The 13348-nt window shown below is 46.6% G+C and overlaps 1 protein-coding gene across 2 annotated transcripts in view; it reads right to left on the reverse strand.

The window, feature by feature from the left end:
- The window catches only part of TEAD1 (TEA domain transcription factor 1), a 270500-nt gene that overhangs the window by 51946 nt on the left and 205206 nt on the right, over window positions 1-13348 (reverse strand). For both annotated transcript variants that reach the window (XM_055282388.2, XM_055282386.2), the window contains exons 5-8: window positions 13065-13199; window positions 11864-11910; window positions 10960-11021; window positions 9779-9903 (exon numbers count right to left, since the gene is read on the reverse strand). In XM_055282388.2, coding sequence (XP_055138363.1) covers window positions 9779-9903; window positions 10960-11021; window positions 11864-11910; window positions 13065-13199 — 369 coding nt within the window. The remainder of the gene's footprint in view (window positions 1-9778; window positions 9904-10959; window positions 11022-11863; window positions 11911-13064; window positions 13200-13348) is intronic.

A 13348-nucleotide genomic window follows, 5' to 3' on the forward strand; every position in this document is an offset into this window, starting at 1 on the left:
GGCCACACAGATGCTGGTGACCTGGCTTACTGGCATGAGATCACTTCCAAGCCCTGAATTACAGGAGAGAAGGAGCCTCTTTTCTGAAGGACCAGGAACCAGATTTGTTCAAACAGCCATTCTCCACCCCAGGATGGAGCAACTGCCTCAGCAGCCACTATAAAACTAGGAAGCTTCTCCAGAGACACCGGTGCCCTTCTCTGTCCTGTCCAGGATAAAGGCAAGAACCCTCCTGGCAATCGGGAATTGAAACCTTACTGCTGCTGCTTATTTTTATTTATTTTTTTGAGACAGAGTCTCCTCTGTTGCCCAGGCTGGAGTGCAATGGTGTGATCTCAGCTCACTGCAACCTCTGCCTCCCAGGTTCAAGCGAATCTCCTGCCTCTGCCTCCCAAGTAGCTGGGATTACAGGCACCCACCATCACGCCGAGCTAATTTTTGTATTTTTGTAGCAGTGGGGGTTTCACCACGTTGGCCAGGCTGGTCTTGAATGCCTGACCTCAGGTGACCCACACGCCTTGGCCTCCCAAAGTGCTGGGTTTACAGGCATGAACCACCGCGCCCAGCCGAAACCTTGCTTCTTATCTTGTGTCTCCAACCTAATCCCCATGCACAGCCATCCCCCTCTTCTTTCTTCCACAGGCCTCATCAATGTCATATTTCCTTAGAGCTATCTTGGTCACATTTTCCAAACCAAGACAGGATCTGTGTTCTGACAACGGAATTTTAGTTGATCTGTAAATTTAGGCCATTGAAAGAAGTATAAAAATGTGAAATTAAATCATCCTTGGGCCCACATTTGACCAACTGCCTTTACGAGAAAGAATCATGTTATCTGCAGGATATATTTACAGACCTTCCATGCGGGCTCAACCACAGGCCTGCCAGTCCCCCAGAGGGGAGACCTTGGGCTCCCTCTGACTATGAAGACTGCTAACTCCCATGTCCACATCCAGGAGGTCCAGCCCCTTGGAATAAAGATAAGGGCCAGGACACCAGGCAGCAAAACTCCCTTCCTTCTGGCTGAGGGGGCTGCCATCACAAAGCCCAGGTGACCCTTCAGGAACTCTCTCCTCTCCTGGAGCCCAAATCAAATGTCCATCTGTGAACGGAGAACCATCCCTGCCCTTCCCATTTTCCCAGATAATGGGGTAAGTGTCATTTTCTCATACACTATGAAATTCAGACAAAGTTCAAATAGTCAACCCTGCCATCTATTAGCCAGGTCCCAGATGAAGTTACTTAAACTCTCTGAGCTTTCCTGTCTCCAATAAGTATTTCAACAAGCTTATTTTGAGAATGAAAGGCAAAAGCATTATCACCAAGTCAGTTCTTAGCAATCCTGCTTCCTCCTCTATTCCAGGACTCTTCAAAATTTATCAACATCCTTGGTCTCAAACACCCAGTCATTACAATTTATCCTCCTCACAGCTCATTAATCCACAAGGCTTTTTAATTTTATCTCCATAACATCTCTCCCCTCTGCCATTTCCTCAGCCACGCCCCTACCTTGGTTTGGTCCTCATCAGCCACCGGCTGGCTGACAGTATAGTTTCCTCCAGTCCCTGCTCTCACCTGATGCAGCCATCGTTTTCCTGAAGCACAAATCAGATCACATCCTCTCTTAAAAAGCAGGGTGGGGTGGGAGAATACATGTATTCATGTTAGATTGCATATGCATTAAAATCACTACAAAGCCTCATAAGAGAATAGTAACAGTGGCTACCTACTTAAGGGTAGGGTAGGAATGAGAAGGAAGAGACGTCTCCCTTCCATTCTCTTATGCTTGGAGATTTTTTGACCACATAAATTTACTACCTTTATGAAAAGTTTAATTGATTTTAAAAATTAATTGAGGCTGTGCATGGTGGTTCACATCTGTAATCCCAGCACTTTGGGAGGCTGAGGCAGGTAAATCACTTGAGGTCAGGAGTTTGAGACCAGCCTGGCCAACATGACAAAATCTTGTCTCTACTAAAAATACAAAAATTAGCCAGGCATGATGGTGCATGCCTGTAATCCCAGCTACGTGGGAGGCTGAGGCAGGGGAACTGGTTGAACCTGGGAGGTGGAGGTTGCAGTGAGCCAAGCTTGCGCCACTGCACTCCAGCTTGGGCGACAGAGCAAAACTCTGTCTCAAAAGTAATTGAAAAATATTGACGCCTGTTACAATTTCAGTAGAGTCCAAAGCACCTAGTGAGCACATTCTCACAAGCTTGATCCCTGTCCAGAGCTCCGGCTCAATTTCCTTTCACATTACTGTAAGACATTCAGGTTCAGAAGCATTTGTGGAGTGCTCAGTATGTTCAGGGATATTTCTAAATGTAATTACCACAGTGAGTGTGGCAGCGATCCTGCTATGTCCACTTAAGACAGACTGGAAACTGAGGCTGAGCTGAGGTAATTTGCCCCAAATATCAAACAGCTGCTAAGAATTCTAGTATCAGTCACCTCTTTGCTGCCACTAGAGCATGATGAAAGATAGGCTCTAAAGCAGCAGTCCCCTTTTTGGCACCAGAAACTGGTTTTGTGGAAGACAATTTTCCATGGGTTGGAATAGGAACTCAGAGGGAACCCAGAGTAACCATCTACCCAATGTGGAAGGCCCTCAGAGGTCTGGCCTTGCTTGGGAAGCTCCTAGTTTGCAGGCAGCTGTTTTTAACTTTTGAACTTTGTCTTTATTTCTTCAAAAGTACAGTGACATGGTTAAGAATACAGAGTGGTGGTAAACTTTGGCACAGTCACCATTCTTGGAGGTAGATCTTGATAACTTTAACGTTTCTGAGCCACGGTTCCTTTATGTACAGACTGGACATAATGCTCAGCATACCAAAACAGAGCTCATAAGCGCTGGTGATGATCATTATTGACATAATATATAAGTAAGTTGCTTGGCTGGGCTCACACCTGTAACCCCAGCACTTTGGGAGGCCGAGGTGGGTGGATGGCTTGAGCCCAGGAATTCAATACCAGCTTGAGCAACATAGTAAAACCCCATTTCTACTAAAAATACAGAAATCAGCTGGGTGTGGTGGTGCATGCCTGTATTCCCAGCAACTTGGGAGGCTGAGATGGGACAATCCCTTGAGCCTGGGAGGCCGAGGCTGCAGTCAGCTGTGATTGTGCCACTACATTGCAGCCTGGGCAATGCAGTGAGACCCTGTCTCAATTAAAAAAATAAAAATAAATGAGTTTCATATGTTGAGCGAACGTGTGCCTCCCCTGATCGGGTTTGTTCCTCTACTGTATCATGGAACTTCTCTTCTGCAAGGCAGTGACTGCTTCCTCAAAATCTAAAGAGAACAATCTCTTTGCCTCTTTCTCCACCCCTAACTCTTCCCTCCTCTGGTTGTGTAACTCCTAAGTAAATCCTTTCTGTGCTCTCTTCCTGGCTCCTGCTCACTATGGCATCCACACCACAACAGGCATGAGACACACAGCCTGGTGCCCGGGCAGTCTGAGCAGGCGGGGGTTTGCCAGCTGCTGCCCTGTGGGGGGCTGGAGGAACCCGCCGTGCCCCAGAATTGAGGTGGAGGAATCACTCCAGGCTTTATTAGGAAAACCACTCCCTGTGTACTTTCAGGATTCAGCTGACAGCTCAGCCAGGCCGAGTTTTCATCTGCCTAACTTGGCCTCTAGAAACTGGACCCTGATTTCAGGGAGGCCCCTTTTAAACAGCCCACCTTGGGTGGAGGATATCACACTTAACACTTGAGGTCCTTTGATATGCAACACTGAAATCATGTACAAAGTATATTTCCAACTAAAATAGTCTTTGTTTTTTACACTCTTCCTTCCTTTCTTCACCCTCTGCTGTTTTTCTCTTAACTTCTAGTAGAGCCAAAGGTAACAGAGGGACTGACTCGCTGGTTCTCCTCCAACATAAACCACCACCAACTTGGGGAAGCTGTCTGGTTTACACACGACACAGAACCAGCAGGGGGCGATCATCCCCCTAATTATTCTCCCATTAGCTCCTTATGGCCCTGGGCTACAAAAACAGACTACTCATCAGATACAAATGGACCATACAGCCTTTTGGTCACAATCTCAGGATGTGGAGTCAACAGACCTGGATCTGAATCCTACTTCCCATGTCAGTTGGCTACCTAACACTGGGCAAGCTACTTCATAAAGATTACATAAGATAATGCATAGTGTTGGCACACAGAAAATATTTAGTAAATGTTGGCCATCACTATCACTAGAAGTGGTAGGGTTGTGAGGAAGTCTTCAGTGTTGGCAAGGGTGATATATGTGGTGAGCCAACGAGTAAATTTCAGAAAATGCTGGTTCTAAGGCCACTTCAGACTAACGAGGAGACAAACTAAGGTTCTTCTCTTGGCTTTGTTGGTACCAAAGTATGCAACCATGTCTTTTTTTGAGATGGAGTTTCACTCGTCACCCAGGCTGGAGTGCAGTGGCGTGATCTCGGTTCACCGCAACCTCCACCTTTTGGGTTCAAGTGATTCTCCTGCCTCAGTCTCCCGAGTAGCTGGGATTATAGGTACCCTCCACCATGCCCAGCTAATTTTTGTATTTTTAGTAGAGATAGGGTTTCACCATGTTGGCCAGGCTGGTCTTAAACTTCTGGCCTCAAGTGACCCACCCGCCTTGGCCTCCCAAAGTGCTGGGATTACAAGCGTGAGCCATCGCACCCAGCCAGCAATCAAGTCTTATCTTCTCTTAAGAGATGCTACAGGCAGGCTGGGGTGCAAAGCTGGCTACTGTAAGGCAGCATCTCTCCAAGCCTCTTCTGTAGAAGGGAATAGAATAACCTACCTCACAGAGCTCAATAAAGATGAAAGAAGTCACTAATGACAAATAGCATGGAACCTGGCTACATAATTTCTTTTTTTGCCAGCACTACCTATAAGTTCTCTTCTCTACTAAAAATATTTTATAACCCCTTGGGTCTAATGAGCCTAAGCCGTTACAAAGAAGTAGGGGGAAACATATGTACATGTCTGTCTGTAACAAACATCTAGAGAATCCAAATGCAAAGTTTAACTTATTTAGGGCCCTTTAATTATTGGTCACTTTGTTCGCTTATCAAATTAATGTGGTTAATGCTGGATGTTAAATTTTAAGTACTGTATGCCCAAATTTGTTAAAATGTATCAGCTGAGTTTATTTTAGATGGCCTTAATGTTTCTGTTGTTGGAACAAAAATATAGCAAAATTAAAGTCTGAGAAGTCACAAAACCTCTAAGAGCCAAAGAAACTATCTACCTGATACAAATTTTTCAGTGTAACCTTAGCCCTGAAGTACCATTATACCTTCCTTGATTGTAATAGCACCTTGTGTTTGTCCAACAAAGCACACAGTATATAACTTGAGAGGCTGGTACTTAAGATACTGTCAAATGCTTTAAATAATTTTATTAATTCTCCATCACTTCAACTGGTCAGCCACCACTTTTTCCCTCTAGTACAAGAACCAACCTTCAGGCCCTCACATGTCCACTAAAATCAAATATAGATCCTATTAACAATCTGCGGCCGGGCGCAGTGGTTCACGCCTGTAATCCCAGCACTTTGGGAGGCTGAGGCAGGCAGATCACGAGGTCAGGAGATCGAGACCGTCTTGGCTAACACGGTGAAACCCCATCTCACTAAAAATACAAAAAAATTAGCCAGGCGTGGTGGTGGGTGTCTGTAGTCCCAGCTACTTGGGAGGCTGAGGCAGGAGAATGGTGTGAACCTGGGAGGCGGAGCTTGCAGTGAGCCAAGATCGTGCCACCGCACTCCAGCCTGGGTGACAGAGCAAGACTCTGTGTCTCAAAAAAAAAAAAAATCTGCCACTTTCATTTGCATATATTAAATCATTTGTGTTCAACTGAAGAATGAGTGTTTGTAACATAGGAATATCAGATGCCACACCAACAACAGTGATTGAGGATAGGCAAAATAATTTCACAGCAGTGACAGAGCTCTGGCTGGTAATGTCTAATGCGCACCACTTAGTATCATAATACAAGCCAGAAACATCAACATATCTATTGGGGGTATTATTATTTTCTGAAATTATATACTTTAAATCCAAAAAGCAAGTAACTTTCAATTGTGAAGAAGGTTGGGGCATGGCAGTGCATAACTGTAGTCCCAGCTACCCGGGAGCCTGAGGCATGAGGGTCACTTCAGCCCAGGAGTTTGAGGCCAGCCTGGGCAACACAGTAAGACCCCATCTCAAAAAAAAAAAAATCGGTTGTGACAAAGGACCATTATTCCACATAAGCAGTTAGCATCCCCTGACGTACTGGGTATTTATGTGCTTGGGTAGTTCTTGTGTTCTCCACCCAAGTGTGGGGCTCCATGAGAAAAAGAACTTTGTTTTGTTCACTGCTGAATTTCTAACACCTGAAACACTGGCTGGCGTGTAGTAGGTGCTCAAAAAATACTTGTTAAATAAATTCTAATTTCTCCCAATCCCCAATTCGTATTCCCTAAAATATAACTATCTGTCTCAAAGCGCCCAAGGATGTTACACCAGGCCTTCCTTTCATTCCAGGGCCTTTTAAGTCACGTGTTGGAGTCTGTGTAAGTCAAGCTTTTTTATTCAACAACAGCAGGCCAGATGCAGTTTACCCATTCAGATTATTATATGTATCCTGAACGTACCTGAAACACTTATCTCTGGCCTCTACTCTAGCAACTTAGTGGGCCTTGACTTTCCTAAAACAGTCACCGATTTAATATACTGCTACATACACTTCAGCTTCATCACCTCTGGAATATTCTGCTCCCTTATTCTCTCCCTGTCCAATCCTCCACCTTTCAGCTTAAGGGCTACTTCCTTAAGGAAGCTTGCCCTGTTTCCTGTTACTCACAGCATTCAGTATTCTTCCTTCCTAGAAGTCACAGCACTTTGCAATGATCTCTCAGATAATAACCTGTTTCGTGTCTGTCTCCGCTGTTAGGCATTATACTCCCCAGGGGCCGAGGCTGTGGCCGTCTGGGTAGCGATGAGCCCCTCTCCTGTGTAGCTTCTTGCACATGCAGGTGCACATGAATGTTTGCAGAATGGTCTGAATGATTCAAAATGTTTAGCCCAACAAATACTAACAACAAAAAGAGGCAATTGAGCCTTCTGGGCCCTAAGAGGTCCATAACTGGAGAGCACAGTTAACAATGAGGGAGCTACCAGGTTATTTTAATTTCTTTTAAAAAAAGAGAATTTTTATAAATGATTCCACAGTATTTTAACCAGGGAAGCAAAAATCATGTGGGGACTTTTGCCTCCCAGTGTCTTGGAGTTGTTTCCTAAAAAAAACAGTCACATGCAAAGAAAAATTTGCTTACACGGGAGATATTCAGACTGAAAAGACAATTCAAGCCCAGGCGCAGTGGCTCACGCCTGTAATCCCAGCACTTCGGGAGGCCAAGGCGGGCGGATCACGAGGTCAGGAGATTGAGACCACCCTGGCTAACATGGTGAAACCCTGTCTCTACTAAAAATACAAAAAAAATTAGCCAGGCGTAGTGGCGGGAGCCTGTAGTCCCGGCTACTCAGGAGGCTGAGGCAGGAGAATGGCGTGAACCCGGGAGGTGGAGCTTGCAGTCAGTGGAGATCACGCCACTGCACTCCAGCCTGGGCAACACAGCGAGACTCTGTCTCAAAAAAAAAAAAAATAAAAAACAAAAAACAAAAAAAAAACAAAGACAATTCAAGAGACCCTCAAAACTGGGAGGTGATCTTTTACGATAGTGAAAAGGATACAATGAAATACAAGATTTGGGCTCCTGGTTCCCTCTGTTTACTGACTAGATATCTTAAGTCATTTAGTATGTCTGGGCCTCAGTTTCTTTATCTGTAAAATGGGGCAAACAGAACCTATCATGGGGAAAACAGAACCTATTTGATGGGGCACTATAAGGACAGAATGAAATACTCAACCACAAAGTACTCTGTAAACAACAAAGTGTCATGGAAACACCAGTTACAAGAGGCAGAAGCAGTATCTGGGCCAAAGCCCAGCCTTCAACCAAAGAACTATGTATGCTTCCCAGAAAGAACCAGCAGCACAGTCACGCAGGGCATCTTTCAGTTTGCCTTAATGCCTTCCACCTAGATGGATTTACCCCTCACCATCAATCTTCCTGTTAGCCACTCAGCTGCTTGGAAGGAGTCATCCAGTTGGCCTTTTCTTCTCTTTCCTGGTCTCAATAGCCCCATTTTCTTGTACCTGTCCTGATGGGCCCAATTTACATTCCTTCCCTCATTTTTCCCCCTAATTTGGAAGCAGCTCTATTTTTCCACCAGCTCCCAAAGTTCACGATTTGTGGACAAAGACATCAGTGCGCCACATGTGAGTCCTCCACTCTGGTGATGGCTGGTCAAGCCCCTCTGCCCCATGCGAGGCCTTCCCTTAAGGTGAAGTGCAAACACTCCCGTGAGAGGTCACCTCCAATTGTTCAGCATCTCGGTTATCTACCACAGGCTCTTAACTCATTCCTGACACTTTCTCCTGATAATAGAAATGACATTAAGGCAGGCAACACAGAGACAGCATGGGACTTAGGAGATGGGAAGGATAGGGTGAGATAGAGAATGTGGCAAGAGTTGGTGAGGATCTCAGAGACAAACTAAGGATTCCTTCAGTTTTTGCCTTGGGCTCACCCACACACAGATGCAACGCTCACACTCACAGCCAAGGAGTGGGTGTGAAGAAAGGGTACGGGGCTTGCTGGGTGGGAAAGAAGGGAGGATCACATATGTATGGGAAATGCCTGGCTGAGAAACAATGGGACGATGGGTACAAGATGGGGGTGGGGGAGGTAGCAAAGAAGAAAGTGACAAATAGAGTCCAGATGCCAATGTTACTGGTATTTACGATATTATAATGCACTGCACTCTATGGCAAACTGTTAAAGTGTCATTTTGTTACTTCTTCTTTTTTTTTTTTCTCTTTGAGATGGAGTCTCGCTCTGTCGCCAGGCTGGAGTGCAGTGGCGCGATCTTGGCACACCGCAACCTCCGCCTCTTGGGTTCAACCAATTATCCTGCCTCAGCCTCCCAAGTAGCTGGGACTACATGGGCGTGGCCATGTATTTTTAGTAGAGACGGGGTTTCACCATGTTGGTCAAGATGATCTTGATCTCCTGACCTCGTGATCTGCCCACCTCGGCCTCCCAAAGTGCTGGGATTACAGGCGTGAGCCACCATGCCTGGCCACTTCTTAAGAAGTTGTTCTTAAGAAGAGAACAGTTTGCTATCTTGAGAAAACAGAGTTGGAAAGAGAGTATGGAATAACAGCTAAATGTTTACGCTTTAGAGTTTTCAGGACCTGAGCTTGAATCTCTAATCCATCAGAGATTAACTGTGTGACTTTGGGAAAGTTACTTACGCTCTCTGTTTCCTCATTTGTTGGTCAGTACCTAGCTTCCTAGGGTTTTTATGAAGATGAATTGTGATCATATATCTAAATAACTCTGCATGGGACCAGGCATATGGCAAGGCTCAATAAATGTTACTTCTTGTTAAATTTTACAAAACATAAGAGCTTGTAAATGTCCCTCTCTCTGACTCATGTATTCCCTACAGCACCTCGGGGTCCAGGACAGTAATACACCTCCTACTCTGCTGTTTTCTACAAATCTGCCAACAGGAATCCCTTTTTACTTAATCAAAAACCTATTCTTTCCTAGACCCATTTTCACACGGGATATGTGTCAGGCAGGGGGCAGGGGTAAAGGAGGAAAGAAAGAGAAGCAAGGAGGTAAACAGTAAAGGGAAAGAAATCCTGGATTCAAGACACACCTCTCTGGGCACACTCACCGAGTCTGGGTCTCGCTGCTGCTCGAGAAAAGCTGAAAATTCCACCAGGCGAAGCTTGGTTGTGCCAATGGAGCGACCTTGCCAGGCAGGGACTGAAGGAGCTGGGGCTGATGCAGGCTCAAACCCTGAAAGAGCAATCGTCACCTTTGATGCTGGTCACTCACCTCCCCTTGGGCCTCAGGCAAATACTGGAACAGGGCTCTACAGATGACCCAGAAGGAAATGCCAACAGCCCCCTCTCCACCAGATCTGGCAGGGAGAACTCAGATGATAGATGCTAGCTGAGGACCCTAGTGATGGTGAACAGTCAAATAAGCACAAAGCATGTGTTCCTCATTAAGCCAACTTCAGCTAAGGTTAAGGGCTGTAGTTTGAGGACATCTAATCCTGGACCAAGGGGTCTACTTGGGGACCATGCCAAGAATGACAGGACAGTGAGAAGTGAATGCTTCCAAAGAGTTCCTGTGAGACCCGGACATGCCGTGCACTTCTTGTGTTTGTCCACGTTCCTTAAGACTGTGGTCACGAGCACCATAGAATATTCTCTCTGAATGCTCCATAGTACTCGGGCACAGGGCAATATGTGAAAGCATTTTCAGTTTGGGGAATCCATAAGGAAGAGCAGTGACTTTTATACTGTACACCTCAAGTAGTGCAAAGGAGTAACTACACACGCACGTGGGGATGGGGGGTGCGCTTTGTGGGGAAGGAGACAGGCAGGCTGGACAGATTCATGTTTTCCACTTAGAGCTTCCATGTACTCTCTCCTTAAAAGAAAGGTAGCAGGACCGAAATCTACTTATCTAAGAAAGGGTGAATGAAACCCTATCTAGCCTCGAGACTTACACTGCCTAATTTGGCCAGTTTATATTGAGGAAGATGCTGCAGCAACCTCGCCTTCTGAGGATAATCCAGCGCCTTCAGTGAAAGTGAGGAGGCTTCCTGTTTCTTAAACAAACCATCTGAAAAGCTCTTGGGAGATGACTGAAGGGAATCGGGACCTGGCAGGGGTCACCCCTGTGGCCCTCCTGAGCTCCAGGCTACCCAAGGATCCTGCAAGTCAGGGGCAATGTGCGGCTGTGGCAAAGTTGAGCATCTCTTGACTCTGGGAACAAAGTGCCAGACCCAGCTGTCAGCTGTGTAGGGCTGTGTACCCAAAAAGAAGTTTTAGGGACACTCACCTGGAATGGGGGCTGTGACCGCTGGCTGGATGGGGTAGGCCTGCTGCACAAAAGGCTTGACGCTGGGAACAGAGAGATGGCAGACAGAGTTAGAGATCGCATCTGCAGCAGGGGCTATTACCCAGGCCCCACTATGACCTCCCAGTGGGAGGTCCTTCACCGCTGTGGTCCCTGCCTGCAGGCAGTAGCACACCCCAGGCAGAGGCAGTTGTTCCATAAACTGAGAGGGACCAGCAGCTAGGTAGGGATCAAACTACCAAGCCTCATTCCAGTTCAATGGGACACGCTAGAAAGACAGCCTGAATTCCTTGTGCTGTGACATCTGCCTTTGAACCTCTGAGGTCAAGCAGTAACCACTTCTAGGCAAAGTGTGGGACATGCTTCAGGCTCTCCTTCTCTAGGCCAAACAGTGCAAGTTTTTTTACAGCATATAGGCAGGATTTCCTTTCTTTTATCCCGAAATAGACCTTATTTTCCAGTTTACTGATCTGTCTTCTCTTGCCCCCAAGGCATCAGTAGGATTTGTCTACTAGCCACCCTACTACAGGGCCGGCCAGAATGAAATAGGCTAGAGGATCACCTGTGCCACCCTTTCTCAGGCAAGGAGGACCACAGCTCAGCCTTCAATACCATGAAGGAAGAGGGGTCCACTTCTTGCTTCCAGCTGGATGACTGCTAATAATTAAGGTGGGAGTGAGGTGTTTCCAAATCTCCCAGATCCGAAAAGCTAGTCTCTTTCCTGCCAGGGGCCTCAGTAGACAATAAGAAGGGGATGCCTTCTGGGACCTCAGTTTAATGCTCCTTTTTCCTCCAGGCCCTGAGACAGTATGGTCCAGGAAGAGCTCTCCCCAGGTGGGCTGGGACCAGCCCCTAATTGTCAGTGCCCACCCCTCCTCAGACTTACTCTTGTGAGGATCCTGGCTGCCCTGTTTGAATCATTCCTGGCCAGAACTGGAAGGCAAAATGCAAAGGCCTCAGAATTACGAGTTTACTTCAAAGCATAGTTTAGGATGCCTACGCATCGCAACCCCTGCTAAAAGACAGCAGGTTTGATCACCCAACAGAATCGCTTTCCCAGAGTGCAAATGCAGTCACCACTTGCATAAGACCACAACCTATATCCTTGGACTGGCAACCCAGAGCTTCCCTTAGAGCCTCCTTCCTGAAAATGCCCCCAAGGGCAGATGCAGGCAGCAGCTCCTGTTTTCCTTACACCTAAGCAAAGATCTGGGCATGCTGCAGGGGGCTCACCAATATTTTAACTGACTGATTTATCCATACACCCTCCCTCCATTCTGAAACATTCCCTGCATAATATTCTGCCTCAAAAGCACTGAAGGCCCAGCAAGGCAGAGGACAAAGCTTGAACAAGGCCAGGAGCTCCAAGCGGCAATGCAGGCAGCTTCTCTGCAGTGAGCTTCCCTGCTGCGATTGGTGTGGGCTGGAGAGGCAGCATGACATAGAGGAGGGAAAGAGCAGCCTCAAGAGTCAAGCAGCCCCGGGGCTGATTCTTGACATCACTATCCATTCCACTATGATCTCGGCTATCCAAACTCTTGTTTTGCTACTGAATAACCTCAGCTTTTTCATCTGCAAAATGGCAATGACAATAAGAAGCATTTAAGATTACCTGGAGGATTGAGATTATAACATAATGCTTCTCAGCCTTTGGTAGGTGTCAAAATGTAAATGTTAATAGAATACCTTGTCCCTTTAGGGGCTAGTTGCCCCTGAAAACAGAGGGACAGAGACCAAGGTCCAGGAAAAAGATAAAGAGAGAAGATGCCTGAGCCCAATCCAGAAAGGTACATTTAATTCCATGTCTTCAGGGACTCAGAATTCCTTCCTCTTCTGATTTTCTCCCTCTTCCTTTTCCTTTTTTCTTTTCTTCTTTTCCTCCTCCTTCTCCTCTCCCTCCCTTTCTCTCTCTCTCCTTTCCCTCCTTATTTTCACCACTTTAGACTCAGTTATCAGTTGACAAGGCAGCTTTTGCCCTCTCACATACCTGACCCACGTGACAAGAAATGGAAGTGGGAGGCTTAACACTGGCCCATGCCAACCCCAACCCCAGCAGCTGTCATTACTGGACTGAGCTCATGACTTACCCCCGGCGCCCCTGGGAAGGTCGGACGTGGAATCCCAGGCAGCCCCAGCTTGTTGTGAATGGCAGTGGCCGAGACGATCTGGGCTGAGGACATGGCCGCCATGTGCTGCAGGGCCTTATCCTTTGCAGTCTGATCCTTGAAGGTGACAGTGACACACCAACTTAATACATAACGCATGGCTACCAGGCAGGTTACACAGGCACAGCCACGAGCACATGGACTAAAATACAGAGCCACAAAATAGGCCAATAAAAGCAAACATGCATGGATAAATACCACAGCCA

The sequence above is a fragment of the Symphalangus syndactylus genome, chromosome 6, assembly GCF_028878055.3.
Source record: "Symphalangus syndactylus isolate Jambi chromosome 6, NHGRI_mSymSyn1-v2.1_pri, whole genome shotgun sequence".
Lineage (NCBI taxonomy): Eukaryota > Metazoa > Chordata > Mammalia > Primates > Hylobatidae > Symphalangus > Symphalangus syndactylus.